Source organism: Bactrocera dorsalis, chromosome 5 (assembly GCF_023373825.1).
Source record: "Bactrocera dorsalis isolate Fly_Bdor chromosome 5, ASM2337382v1, whole genome shotgun sequence".
Classification (NCBI taxonomy): domain Eukaryota; kingdom Metazoa; phylum Arthropoda; class Insecta; order Diptera; family Tephritidae; genus Bactrocera; species Bactrocera dorsalis.
The window spans coordinates 61,563,223-61,578,978 of NC_064307.1; the positions used below are offsets into that span (position 1 = coordinate 61,563,223).

Sequence of the window (15,756 nt, forward strand, 5' to 3'; positions counted from 1 at the left end):
ACGGCTATCAAAAAAGGCAATAATCATCGTTTTCACCTTCGACTTGCTCATGCGAGCTTTTTTCGGGCGGTGGGCACGGAGGGCGCGACTAAGAGCACTATCACCATACACTCTTACAATTTTAGCGTACGTTTCCGAAGCTGTTTCGCCCAATCTGGCGCAAAATTTTATCGCAACGTGTTGCTCTTGATTTCGTTTTTCCATTTTCGTGACGAGCACTACAAACACACGTCTACTCAACTTGACGCAGCAGGCGAACTAAACAAGCTAGAGCGATGGTACATATATCAATGGAGAGGGGAGGGATGCCGAAAAAAAGGGAATTTCAAGGTCACAGGTTTACCATAAGCGCGACAATAAAATCAGTCTCATTATTTAATTGTCAAACCTGTCCACTTTCAGACCGCTGTGTAGTCTTACCAGATATCGCTTGTTATTCGGAACGAAGAAACGAGGCACTAGACTTGGAACCAGCTTCATAGAAATCATAATCCTCAATGGGTGCACATTGAAGTTTAGAGCAATTACAACAAGCGGAGTGTTAAATAATTACGATACTCTTTATCATGAACCTTCACTGGAAACACAATAGATGAAGTGACTGAAATCATTATTTTTATCGGTCAGAATTATTTTTGGCGTTTATTCCAAGCAGTTTGATTGGAATGCCGGAAGTATACATTTCAGGATTCATAATAACGTTCAGTTAATTAAGCTAAAGCTTTGTTGCACTTTCTCCAACTATTCATTAGATCCATTTGCAGTTAGTTTTTATACTCTGAATACGGCATGGGCTCATAGAAGGGAACGTCAGTGTGAAGAGCTCAGTCGACTGTGAATACGTAAACTATCAGTTCTTGACATAACGTTATGAAATTTTGCACCTTTTCTTTCCAAGAAACTGTTCACTTATCGGAATTGTTGATATGGGACATATACATATAGCATAAAGCTACCATACAAACTGTCCGATCAAAATTGAGAAACACTTTCAACTTATTTCATAAGCATTCCTTTTTCACCTTTTTACTGCACCTAAATTCAAATGTCCGCAGCAACTTCATTATCACACAATTAGTTCAGGTTTCCGTGAAACGCTTTTGCGCAAACAAGCTGCCACATTTTCACTGTTTGCACCCATTACGCGTGTTTTTGTAGTGTTGCATTTAATTAGCCATTTATCCGGCTTTCAACGCTGCCATTTCAATGGCCATCACTTGCAATTCGATTTGTTTATTTGTTTGCCTGCTATTTGTCGCAACACTCACGCGAACAAGCACGCAAAAACAACAGCTGTTGCAACAAAAATAATGTTGCAATATTGATGTGATTTGATTTCCAAGTTCGTGCCATAACAACAACAATAAAAATATGTTTTTGCCATTTCGCTGCAGTTTTCTTGTTGACTATTTGCAACTCGTTGCATATTGTTGTTTTTGTAAATTGTTGTTGTTGTAGAATTTCGGTGTAAAATTGTGTTGTTGTTGTAATTCTTTATACCGCTGCTTTTGTTACTGTAACGACATTTTATTGTTTTTATCGCCGCTCAGTTGCCACTTGATTGGCACTTACATGTCGCCATGCCGCCGCGTTGCACGCTGCAAAACGTGACACACGCACACACACTTATTCACCAGCAACATCACTTCGAATTAGAATTTCGTTTGTGGCTTTGTTTGCATATTGGTTTCTGCATTTTTGTCACCATTGTGGTTACGTGACTAGTACTACAACAAGAACAACAACAGCTGCAAATGCAAAATACGATTTCCATTTGCCATTTATCGCCGAACATTTATACAAATTGGCAACTTAATGCGTTCGCAAGTACCGCAATGCAACATGTCGTTGCATTGTTGCCGCCACTCTGATTTCCGGTAATGCCACTACCGTTGGCTGCTGCAATTTAGTACCGTTAAATTGTATAAATTTCGTAACCAATTGAAAGTGCTCGTCGGGCAATTGAAAGCAATCGGCATTTAGTGTGCAAAACAATAGCGTTGAGGGGATTGCGCTTTTGCAACAACAACACGAACAAACTGAGCTTTGCATTTGTTGTAACTAAGACATCTCGTTAAAGCTCAAATAGCATATATAAATAACAAAAGCTCGCTCAAAGCAATCATATAAATTGCATTCAGTGCAAAGTGCTGCAGCAAATTCTGAAACACACACTGACAGCTACAATAACAATAAATTTGGCGTAGTGACTGCAATTGGGTTAGTTTGCTGTAACTGTTAATATATCCTGCATTCTTGTAATTTATGAGAACATTTATTCGAATATAGTCATAAAACTTCCTAGTGGGCGATAAAGCTAAGCGACTATATTCAGTGCTCTTTTTTTATAGTAGGGGGAAGCATCGAAAGCCGGAGTGCGGAACTTCAATCCGCTAAACCTAACCTACTCCCAACTCAAGACTCTTCCACGAAGCCACAATATAAGATATTAATTCATAGGAGTGACAAGACATTTTACGTCTCTTCTATAGCATGGATGGACTGACGCCTATTCTACTGTAATTTAGTCATGATAGAAGTTGCCGCTTCGCGAACAGTTTTCCACTTATCAGACGACTGAGCATCAATGCTCAAATTTTCCACCATTAAACTACCACCTAGTGCAGTTTCTAACTTTTCCCTTATGTTTAGAAACCGAGAACATTGGAAAAACACGTCTTCTATGGACTCTCTACATATCGAATACAGACTTACGTTATTTTGAAATTTATATTGATAGCCTCTGAAGCACTACGCTCGCTAAATATTAGAATCAGGTGGAAATCCAGGTCACCATATTGGCTAGTTATTCACGAAAGGTTGTCAGTTATAAGTCTGTGGGTCCGCCGTCCTTTGATTGAAGCTTGTCACCGTTGCTGCCATATAATTATGCTGTTCTTTATCTCCTCTCTGTTTTTTACTTCTGTAATTGGCGCTGATAGCTCATAAAATCACGCAAATTCGTCTCCCTTGACGTCTATGGGCATCATGTAGTACTCGCTAGTACTTCAGCTACTTCCCTAGATATAGTTGGGAAGGCACTTGTTACTCTTATTGTTGCGAGTTTATACCTCACATTTATTGCTTTGGCATACGCCTTTATGTCTGGTGCCTGTATTCATACTAGAGCATGATATAGTATTACTGAGCTCACCGCTTTTGTGATTAGAAGTCGACTGCTGGAGCGGCATCATTCTTGATAAGGCATTGTAAATCATATTTGCTTTATATGATGCGTATGCCAAGTGCTCCTTGAATTTCAGTTTTGAGTCCAGTATTACCTCTAAACTGGCATTACCAACTTAGCGATCCAAACAGGAATAGATCATCGGTATAACAGCTATTAGCTGGATAAAATGCAAGTCAACAGGTGACAACCGATAACCTCCCTTTGAATTCGTCGCTAGTCTGGGGTTGCTGTCATGTGGACGAAGAAATTTATCCCCGTGAGTTGTTTACTATCCAGCACTCTCTTTTTGACCACGTTCCATGAATCATAAGCGGAATTCCCATCTTATTGAAACGGATTGGTTGGTTAGTTGAAAAGGTAGGCGTCTGACCGAAGGAACGCACTTAGACCATCGCTCGTACCATACGCCCTATGTGCTCCCAAGTGGTAACCAATTAAGTATTATCCAGTAACGCTGAAGATTTGATAAATTACCTGATTTTTTTCAACCCTTCTACCCAATGTCTTTTAACTTCAAACATTTGGAGCCATGGACGATATTTGGCTTTAACGGGCTGAAAGCTATGCGCCGATTCCACTTTTCCAAATTTCTGAAGGTGGGATCTTTGAGATGATATCCTGTGATGACCCCTACAATGTTATTCAGTTCTTTCTTGAATAAAATTGACCTCTTTTAAGGCTATCCACTAACAACACTACCATAAAGTACTTCTGTATCCTCTACGATCGATTGTTTCAACAACTCTTGAGAGAGCTGAATGATCTAGAACATCTTAGGGAAATTTTTATCCTAGCTCTCCACAAGCGGGTCAACTCGTCATTCATTTCGTTTCCTTCTATTCCTATATAACTGCGCATCCAGATAATTTGTACCAGAATTTCTCACTGTGAGTCTAGTTAATGCCTGCTTGCATGAACTAAAAGAGTGACGCTAATAATAGACTTACAAAGCCTTAATTTCTGCTTGGACATCCCCTATAAGATTAATTAGCTTGTTAGTTAGAGCTGAAGCCCAGTTAGCGCCTTGCACTTGGAAACAATATTACTTAAGAGGATTATGGGGAAAAGATCTGGTCGATTATCTACACTGGCATCCATGTATTTTGTAAATTGAGACCAATTTCAAGACAGTTATTTCATCTTTGCCTGATTTCTAACCCCATTAACGAACCGATTCTTCCTCATAAAAAAACTGTGAGAGTACATAAGGCCTAGCTTATCTCGACAACCTCGACCTTGAACTAAAAGAAAATCAAAGGATGGGTCCCTGCAGGGAGGAACAGAAATTTCTTCAATTTTTTTTTTCATGTAACGCAACTTTTTTCTGTCTTTCTTTCTCATTCCCTCTCTCTCATATTCATTATATTTCTTTTACTCGCGCATCATGCTCTATTGCTCTTTCAGCAAGTTTTTGTGAGCGTAAGAGGGACTTAGGCAAAGGTTAAGTGTTTTGGCGAGGTCCCACTTGCAATTGTGGGAAGAAAAATTGTCTTTATCTTAGTTTTTAAATAATTACCTAAGCATATATAATAGTTAGTTTATATCACAAATGTTTTAAATAACATATTAAGGGAGAGGACAAGAAAGAGAAAGAGCAACAAGAGATCTACAAATCAATCGAGGAGTCTTATTACCCATGAGAACTCTAGTTTAAAATTAATCTTGTGCGCCTTTCGATTGATAAAAGTGATAATTTGTGTGAATCTAAAATTCTATGGGTAGTTCATTGAAGATCTTCAAAGAATACGAGTATGATGAAAATGAAAAACACAGTCTTGGTTATATCAGTTTCATCACTTTTAGAATTTCAATCAACGCTTTGGTGATATAAAACATATTTCACACACGTTGCTTGCAATAAATAATTTAATGTAGTGAAACTAATAACAACAGATCTTCAACTCATCCTTCACTCGACACCCTCTTCAATATCTGCCACGCTCGTGGCAATTTCACTAAACCAGCACACAATACCCGAAATTCAATTGAGCATCATTTAATAATAAAATCAACTTATTTACACAACAACAACAATAACAATATGAGTAAATGTGTTTGTTGTTATGTTGCTAAGGAGCATCTCGACAGGCGCATATGCTTGTGACACCGTTGTGCGCGTGGCAACACTTTAAATTCAAGTAGAGCAACGGAAGTGAAGTCAACCGAAATGCCAGCAGAAAGTAGCAACTCATTTCCCGGCATCACAAACACACACACGCACACACAAGAACTCTGATGATGGCAAAAACGATATAATTTGGCTTGGCAGGGCGGGTGAACTGGCGGCAAGCAAGTGAAGAAGGCAAATATAGCATAGCTTCACATATACATATACATATGTATGTATATATGTAAATACGTGTATATGTCTGTGGTGCACACGTGTTTGTGGTGTGTGGCATACATTTGGAAGCGCACTGTGAGTTATTTGCATTTTGGCTATTCACGCAAATAGTGATTGAGTGCGGCGTGTGGATGTGTGTTTTGAATGTGGGAAATTGTAGTAGAGAATCCAACGCATGTGGGACTAGTTCGGTCATGGTTGGGTAAAAGATCTATGAATATGCATGCTTCTGAGAAACTAAATTGTCCAACTCTAGGAATAGCTTACTTATTTTTTTACAGCGACATCTGGCAAAATGCTGCTATGTTCTTGGGAATTGAAACTCAGAAAACTTTTCTGCAGAATTTTACTGAAATCTGTAACAAACTTTCCATTTCCGAAAATTTTTTAGGTGTGTTTAATTCTTGAACCTTTCTACTAAAGCAAAATCAAAACCCAGAATTAAAGCCAATTTTGATCCAGACACCTACTATGTAATAACCTGTATTTGACAGCTTTCACTGAGGAAGTTAAACATAATGTTAGCTGAAAAAATGTGTATTCATTACGATCGCTTTTAATTTTTTTCATTAATCGGATCTACTTTTGAAAAACTAACAAAAACTTTCTAGAAAATTCAAATTGGAGACTATATCTCTGTACTAGGTAAAAAAATGCGAAAAATTCTTTAGCATACGAGAAAACACGGTAATGATCGGTATGATGTTCTGAGTCGCTTTAGCCATGTCCTTTTCTCTCCAATTAGCTGCTAATTTTTTGGAATCGCCGATATCGGATCACTTATCATTATAACTCTCATATAAATTGATCGCTCAAATTCAAGCTTTTGTACTCGTATGTAAAACTTTTTCATTTGACGAGATATCTTCAATGATTATTGTCTAGGGAGGGCAATGGTGCAATATCAGAAGAAATTAGAAGAAATTATTTGGATCAGAAAACAAGACATATTTATCCAATTTGCCATGGGTAATTGTCTAAGGCAATGGTGCAATCTTCGCAGTATATATTGAGATCTAGTCATTATTGCATATAGATGCCAAACAAACTGACCATGTTCTTGTAAGGAATCTTCTTGCTCTATATACGAGGTATGACAATTAAGTAATGAGACTGATTTTATTGTCGCGCTTGTGGCAGTGTGTCTTTGGTATTTGGCCGCTAATAGGATCGCCGTGTTGCAACAGCCGCCTTATTCGCCCGACATGTCACTCTGTTTTTCTTTCTTAAAACAAAATCGATGGTCAAAGGAACCCATTTTGAGTCGATTACGGACATCCAGGCGGCCGTGACGAGAGTATTCGCGGACATCCCAGTCGAAGCGTTCCAGAAATGTTACGAAGCATGGAAAACGCGCTGGAATCGCTGTATAGCTGCCCCAGGGGACTACATTGAAGGGGATGGCAGAGTTGTGGAATAATTTTCAAATATACGGTTTTTATGGAATCAGTCTCATTAATTAATTACCATATCTCGTATATATTCTTGGAAGCCGACTATCGAAGAAAGCGCTAAAAATACATCGATTGCCTTATACTGCTGTAGAGAAGCCATTGGGAAAAGATGGAGTCAAGCCCATAATGTTTTATGGAGTCTTTATTTGATGAAGGGCTCTAGAAAAGACCACACTTGCAAAGAATCTAGAGAGCGTTCAATAGACGGCACTCATCAGCATCTATGGACTCCACTCCAACTATGACACTTAACGCCATCTTGCACATGGTGCCCGTGACATCGTCAGAAGGTGTATGAAAATGAGACTCACAGAATCTGCGTTCTTAAAAAAACTCGTATCTGAACACTCCGATATCGTCAAACACTTTGACTCCATACCGAACCACTTGGATCATGGATTCACAAAAACGAACGCTGAAGACTCCTTTTCTGCCCATATAACGACGAAAGGAGCTGTGACTGGACAGGACAGGAGCAGTGACCTTCTTAACATGGGTCAAAGCTTGGGGGGAAGTTTGGTGGAGGAGTTTACTCTGTCAGGAGTTCTCTATCAACTCCAGCTTCAGACTTCCTGTTTTTAACCTTTTCTTTTATATTTGTGAAGGTGTAACCGAAAGTAAAAGAAAGGCCAATAATAATGAAAATGAGGAAAATTTCTTCTAAACGACTGGATCGATCGATTTCAAAATTTTCACACGAACTTCATGATGTTTTATTTTTATATATATCAATCGGCCTAATAGGATTTTTAATAATTATTCTGATTTTTAGTTTTTGAATTTATGACAATTTTCCTTACTTATATTTCGGAGTTCCTCCTTAAAATCAGTTACGGAACTGAACACTGAACTCCTTTCGCATTCATTTCACTTTGAACTAGTACTGCAGTGATTTCAATACAATCCATTCGAGTTTGTTTGCAATGCTTGTGGCAAGAATTTATATACAAACACATTAATATGCATATATAAAATGTATATGTATTAATGTTTAATCGCACGTCTGTATGAGTGCGCACATTTATTTGTTTGCATTTGCTTGTGAGCGCCTTTTAAGCACAAAAGCTCACGTTGAGCGGGTAAATTTATTCGGGTAAATTGATACGAAAATGCGTGTCACTGGCACAGACAACGGCGCCAATTGGCAAACACACACACATACAAACGCCGACTGAAGTGTGCAAATAATAAGCAAACACTTTAAAGCGATTTGTTTGCATTAGATGTATACGCAAGTATATAAAATCCTCTACGCAAAGTTTAACGTACTGCTCCTGACCTCGCATGTGCACCAAAGCCACATAGCCATTTGACATTTGAGGCAAATTAAATCATCGAGTTGGGGTCACCTACAATTAATACCAGTAAATTGCAAAACTTGTGTGGCTGACAAGATTGCTTTGACTTTTCGCGTACATCATGGCATTTGTATGCTTTTAGGCGCACATGTGACACATCCAACTAAGTGGTGACTGAAGCAGGCGTAATGAATTGCAAAAAGCCTATTACGAAGCGAAATTTTTCAAGATATTTCATGACTGCAAACGTTTAAATAAAAGGCTTAAGCGCCTACAGGTATGCAACTGCGGATTAAATGACGCATGAAGCATAAAGCGTGGCGCCAACGGTTGCGCTTAATCAGATTTTCGCAGAAATGGTGGGCTAACAAATTTATTTGCCGTATAAATCATTTTGAAAATAATTTCCAGCAAATCGAATCGTGTTGCCACTCAGCGTGTGCAGTGTGTTGCATACATATAGGCGAACTTAATAACTGCGTTGCGTAAAACATGTTGTAGCATGCATTTTAATTAAACAAATTGCTTCGCCACGCTTATGCGCCTGTGTGTATGCAATGTATGGTTTGCAATGTGCGAAAAACAAATCAGCGTTGTTTTCGAGCGAAATTATGCACACTTCCTAGTAAATATAGTTGTATATAAATATGTATATGTATATTTTGCAGTGTTTTATAATTCAAATCAGTGAAATCATTTCCATTGGCATATATTATTTGACACCTAAAAGCATGTATGCTATTATGCATATCTATAGTATAGTTTCGGGCGCTTCTACCTTAACGCACTTATGCAAAATTATTTATTTATATCCACAAATTGAGAGATTTTCATTTACGCAAATAAATGAATATGCATTTATTCTACGGAGTAAATACTTTGACATACAGACAGCCATACGTAAGCCTACAAAATGGCCATAAATTCATTGGAATTTTCAATTCCGCATATATATATAAATATTTATGCATAACTATTATTTTCTACGTTCGCATGTAAGTCTGTTATATATCCATACCAAGTTGTTTGAATTTGTTTCTCCATGCGTAATTCATAACGAAGCGAAATTCCATAAATTTAAGTGGCAATTGTTGGTTTGGTTTTCAGCATATAACGCATGCCTTAAGCCTTGTGTACAAAATAAGATATCAGTTTGAAAGTTATTAGAGCTACTAACCATTCGAGTCAAAATTTAAAATAAAGTACAAGCATTTCATATATTTACAGCTGTGTACTAATAAGATACATTTTAAGAATTTTTCAAAGCTTTTCCTTAGCTAATATATAAAGAAATTTATAGCATGTCTACTAATAGTAGCATACATTTAGTGGTATGCTCGCTAAAAGTAAAATATTCGAGGTACTTGATGATTTTTGTTAGCAAAAGTGAGGTATAACTCACTATACGAGGTTTGACAATTAAGTAATGAGACTGATTTTATTGCCGCACTTGTGGTAAACCTGTGACCTTGAAATTCCCTTTCTCTTTTTTCGGCATCTCTCTCCTCTCCATTGATATATGTATGTACCATCGCTCTAGCTTGTTTAGTTCGCCTGCTGCGTCAAGTTGAGTAGACGTATGTTTGTAGTGCTCGTCACGAAAATGGAAAAACGAAATCAAGAGCAACGCGTCGCGATAAAATTTTGCGCCAGATTGGGCGAAACAGCTTCGGAAACGTACGCTAAAATTGTAAGAGTGTATGGTGATAGTGCTTTTAATCGTGCCCAGGCTCACAACGGTTGTCTCCCCGCCCGAAAAAAGCTCGCATGAGCAAGTCGAAGGTGAAAACGATGATTATTGCCTTTTTTGATAGCCGTGGAATCGTCCACAAAGAATTCGTTCCACCGGGGAAAACTGTGAATCAAGTCTACTATTGCCAAGTACTCGAAAGATTGCGAAAACGAGTCAACACGGTGCGCCCAGACATCGCTCGTAACTGGATCCTTCATCACGACAACGCGCCGTGCCACACCGCCCTCAGCGTGTCCCAGTATTTGGCCTCTAAAGGGATCGCCGTGTTGCAACAGCCGCCTTATTCGCCCGACATGTCACCCTGTGACTTTTTTTGGTTTCCTAAAACAAAATCGGTGGTCAAAGGAACCCATTTTGAGTCGATTACGGACATCCAGGCGGCCGTGACGAGGGTACTCGCGGACATCCCAGTCGAAGCGCTGGAATCGCTGTATAGCTGCCCAAGGGGACTACTTTGAAGGGGATGGCAGAGTTGTAGAATAATTTTCAAATATACGGTTTTTATGGAATCAGTCTCATTACTTAATTGTCATACCTCGTATATATTGACTTACGCAAAGTTCATATCGAAGGTAGAAACGACACAGATATGTGGAAGAGTAACCTTTTCCGGGTTTCTTGAACCTGACGAAGCTCAAGCATTTGGCAATGGCGATTTCTACAACCCCTTGCGAAGAACGGTTCCGGTTCTATTGGACAGGTTGCCTAAGTTTCTTTCGAGGGTTCAGCTAATGCACTACAGCACCATTTCAGTGGACGAGGATAACAATACCTTTCCCGTCATAGTTTCTCTAGAATAATCTCTGTACATTTGCTAATGACTTAGACCTGAACTTGAAAAATGCTTAGAAACCTGCCCATGGGCCCTGACAATCTTTTGTAAGGTACCACTCGCCCGGCCTCAATACCATCTACCATTTTCAGCCGTCTACATACCATTACAAGGTGCTCCTGTGAAGATACTCCTCAATTATATAGTTCTATTATTTGCTTTTACTATGCAGTGAAGCCATTTTTAAAGCATATTCTCTTGGTAATATTTCCTATTAGAGACACCAACCTCTGTCATCATCACCATCAATTGACTTCGCTAAAGCAGGGACTTCTACCCAGATCTTTGCACTACGAATAAAAGTAAGTTCAACAAGCTTTCAGAGTCACTAACCTCTGCCGTCCTCACAATCAATGTACTTCGCTAAAAGGAGGACTTTAGCTGCTTTAGAGATAGAAGCTAAGCGTTTTTGCCAATAAGTATATTTCCTCACTCTTCTCTCGAGTATTTTATCATGAAATCAATCGAATATATATATATATATATATACATAATTATATATATAGAGTAAATATTGTAAATATTCATAACGCGTTTTAACACCATAACGATATTACCGTAAAATATTTAAAACTTGTTTTACTATAGCATACCTTTAGGCGGAAAATTTTAATAATTAACGCTTGAACGCTTTCAGTCAGGAACTTTAACATAATTTTAAGTGACAAATCGTAAACATTAAACTTTTTGAAGCGCAGCCTTTCACTATAGATATAGCGAAAATAGAGTATATGTAATATGTAAAAATATATTCATACATAATATAAGCCTAAAGTTATGCTACATTAACCTGTACAAGTATTGACTTTATAATACAAATTTTCAATTTAATATTTCACTTGCAGGTCAATATACAACCACGCCTCATTGACTCTCAACGCGTCCATGCTTACCTACCGTACATACAGGAAAGTAATAAAATCACTTGAACGAATAAAGAACTTGCGAAGCTTTTAATAGCCAACAACAAGGCATACATTATTGAAGCGTACAAGCATTAAAACTCAACTGACAGCTGTCAGCTGTCCATCCGCAGCAAATCAGTCAAGCACAAAACCCTTAACGAAATTCAATACCACAAAAATGTGGTGGCCACGGCTAGCAACGACGACGACGACGACGAATGGCATGACATTGATCATCTTCAGCAGCGCATTGTTGTTATTTAATTGCATGGAAACAGCACGTGGGGCACCGGCGCGCGTGACAACTGAGGGCGGTGAAACGATTGAGCGCGACAAAGCAGAAGCGCTGACGACAATTTGGCCTGCCAGTAGGACGCGTGTGATGAGTACTGCGGAAAAAGACAACATAGGTACTGTCACGCAAAGTCAGCAGACGAGCGCGCAGCAAATGGCGACCGATAGGCGCACTGTAACGCCACGAAATATACGTAATACCACGAGCACGTCAGCGGCATACAATGCAACCCACGCGCACGCAGCACTGACCGGTCGGCAAACGCAACGCAGACGCACTTTTTATGATCATTGTATGGCGAACCGCAATTCACTCGCCGATCTGAGCACAGTCATACTCTATTCGCTCGTTTGCCTTATCGGCATCTTTGGTAATACGCTGGTCATTTATGTCGTGTTGCGCTTTTCAAAAATGCAGACTGTGACGAATATCTACTTACTCAATTTGGCGATCGCCGACGAATGCTTTCTTATTGGCATACCGTTTTTATTGTATACCATGCGTATTTGTGCTTGGCGCTTCGGCGAGTACATGTGTAAAGCATATATGGTTAGCACTTCGATTACGCAGTTCACTTCATCCCTTTTTCTGCTGATCATGTCTGCTGATCGTTATCTCGCAGTTTGTCATCCGATCGCCTCGACGAAATACCGCACACAACGCATCGCTAAGATTGTATCGGCTATAGCATGGCTGACCTCAGCTGTGCTTATGCTACCGGTCATACTCTATTCGAGCACTATTAGCCAAGAGGATGGCGTGAATCTCTCTTGTAATATAGAATGGCCTGAAACGTACAAAAGGCATTCGGCCACTATGTTCACGTTATATACATTCTTTCTCGGTTTCGCCATACCACTCAGTTTCATTTCATGTTTCTACTGTTTGGTCATACGTAAGCTGCATGCGGTCGGCTCAAAGCACAAGTCCAAAGAAAAGAAACGTTCGCACCGCAAGGTGACGCGCCTTGTGCTCACCGTTATCACTGTTTACGTATGCTGTTGGCTGCCGTATTGGATATCACAGGTGTCGCTTATCAACTCTAATCCCATACAAAGTCCACTGTCACGACTTGAAATACTCATTTTCCTACTGCTCTGCTGTCTGGTTTACTCCAACTCTGCTGTAAATCCGATACTCTATGCTTTTCTTAGTGACAACTTTCGCAAGAGCTTTTACAAAGCTTTCACTTGTATGACTAATCATGAAATGAACGCTCAACTGCAGGCTGAGCCGAGTCTGTTGGCGAAACAAAGCAACAGCAAACATCGGCAGAACCGACTGCTCAACGCTAACGAAAATGAGCCACATTTTATAGCAACAACAAGCGCAAATAACAGTTCCTCGGTTACAACTTCTTCAACAACCATAGCCCCAGCGACGGGCGAGAAGGCGTCAGCTTTGCTACTGGCAACTGCAACCGCGTCGACAGATGTCACCGCTGGCAGCGCTCCTGTGACGCTGCAACCAAATGGACGCACAACGGCGCGCGCAGCGACACTTGAGGGTGAAGAGGTAATACTAGTGCTTCAGCATGAGCGTCCGATGTGCGCGCTAGTGGAGCGCGATGATGTGATTAGCAAGGTTCTGCAAACGGATTTGTAGATGGTGATCGTAGGCATATACTTTTAGGCGTTTTACACAAAATTCAAAAATCACTAGTCATACGATTGATCTATACTGAAAATGTATGTGGAAATTGTTGTAAGAATATTGCTGTATTGTTTAAGATTTTTTACCGTTAAACAGAAACAGAAACTACACGTTTATTTTCAAAGGTCAGAAATTTGACACACATTCAATTAATTTTCGCCTAAATGTATGCTTCAATATGGAAACTAGGTGCTTAGTTTTATCCATTAGACTCGGTGGAAATTTCGTGAAACCCATTTGCGGTACAAAATTATATAATTCTACTGCCGGCATGAGATTATAAATAATTTAGTCATAATAAAAAATCATAAAAATACAGTTTTGTACACCAATATTTTTTCCCAATAAAGCTTTTTTCGGTCTTCCTATATGTCTCGGGCTGTGATTACTGCTGCTGTGTCATCCGCTTAGCCGATTAAATATGATTCGTCTGGCATTAGTATTAGTATTCTATCATAACTACTATTTCGCAGCTCCAGGCCTAAAGTGGACCCTTGTGCTGCTCCTGATGGAACTTCTATTTGTTGTCATCCCTCTCTAGTATGGTACGGCAATTTTCCGTTACAAAGTTAGCTCCGCACCGCAGAATTAAGGTAAACGGAAGCTATAAAAATTTTTTCTAAAGCTCCGATCATGTCGGACCGTTTCACGCTTATAAGTTTTGCGCTTACCAGCAGCCAGTTGCAGTTTGGCGGGAGTGATGTGCCGATTCACTGAAAGATGAATGTATTAACACATAATAAAAGCATAACATAATTTCGAAGCTCTCTCGTTAAAGCAACGATGCGCGATCATTAACATAAATCTGTTTTGTCAATCTCCCAAATTTTTAAAGAAGACTGAAATACAAAATTTTTCAAAAATTGTAAAATGTTGAATGAATTCTAAAAATTATAAATTAATAAAAACGAAAACATCTGCAAGTTCTTTTGAATATATAATAACCTTTAAATGTATATATGTATATTTATTAAGAAAAAATATATCTAAGATATAAAATAAGAAATATAAAAAATTAAATATGAAATATGACAAATAAAATATAAAATATATAACACAAAATATAAAATAAAAAATAAAAAATAAAAATATAAAAAATGGCATATAAAGTATTTGATATTTACATAAAAAATATTAAACTACCAAAACCAAAAACTTCTCGACTCTTAATCTGTCTTTGTAACCATCTACTACAGGTCGTCTTAATTCCCTAAACCCCAAACTTTGTAATTAAAAAATTTGCTGAAAAAAACTTTTTCGAATTTGATAAATGTTAACACAATAAAAATGTTGTAATAAAAATATATATTGAGTTTAAACGAGAAGATAATAGATCAAAAACCCGGAATTTATTGATAAAATTGTTGAAAAAAGAATTTATTTTATTCAAACAATGCATTTACGTACACAATTGGTGAAAAAATATACCATAAGATAAGATAAAACACATTTTTGGCCTTTATAAGAATGTAAAAAAATTGTATAAATAACTTTTAAGTTTTAATTTTAAGAAAGTTGTCCAAAATATATGTATTCGAAATATATAAATATTATTATATAGTAAGAAGATATTAAACATTTTTATGTTTTTTATACTCATTGCTCACTGGGTAAGTATTTTACTGAGAAACTTTAAATGGCATAAATAATGCAAGCTGCTACAAGAGGCTGATTAATTTTATGAGAAAGCTAGCTTGAACTCGATTTCATAGAGTTACTACTTAGATAACAATCGAAGAGAAAAAAAGCAAAAGTAAAAGAAAGCGAATCTCGTTTCTTACGCAAAAATCTTACTAAACCCATTGTGCTTTACAAAGTGAAAAGGAACTTCTATAAATTAACATTGCAAGTACTTGCCTTCTTCCTACGTTCGCTGAGCTCAGATGGAGCAATTCAATGATCATCAATAAGAGAAGAGAAAACTATCAACCGCTTACAAAAAGCTGATAAGACTGGTAAATACTGTCACACCAACTTTGTGATGATTTTTGTTTATTTTGGTTTATTCGCATGATCTAAATAACTACCCTTA

At 38.2% G+C, this 15,756-nt stretch overlaps 1 protein-coding gene across 1 annotated transcript in view; it reads left to right on the forward strand.

Annotated features, from left to right (window-relative positions):
- Nucleotides 1-15,286, forward strand: part of LOC105233840 (somatostatin receptor type 2) — a 46,053-nt gene extending 30,767 nt beyond the window's left edge. The window contains exon 2 of the mRNA XM_011216011.4: nt 11,717-15,286. Within this exon, the coding sequence (XP_011214313.2) occupies nt 11,955-13,676 (1,722 nt within the window). The 5' untranslated portion in view covers nt 11,717-11,954 and the 3' untranslated portion in view covers nt 13,677-15,286. The remainder of the gene's footprint in view (nt 1-11,716) is intronic.
- Nucleotides 15,287-15,756: the final 470 nt, after the last annotated feature.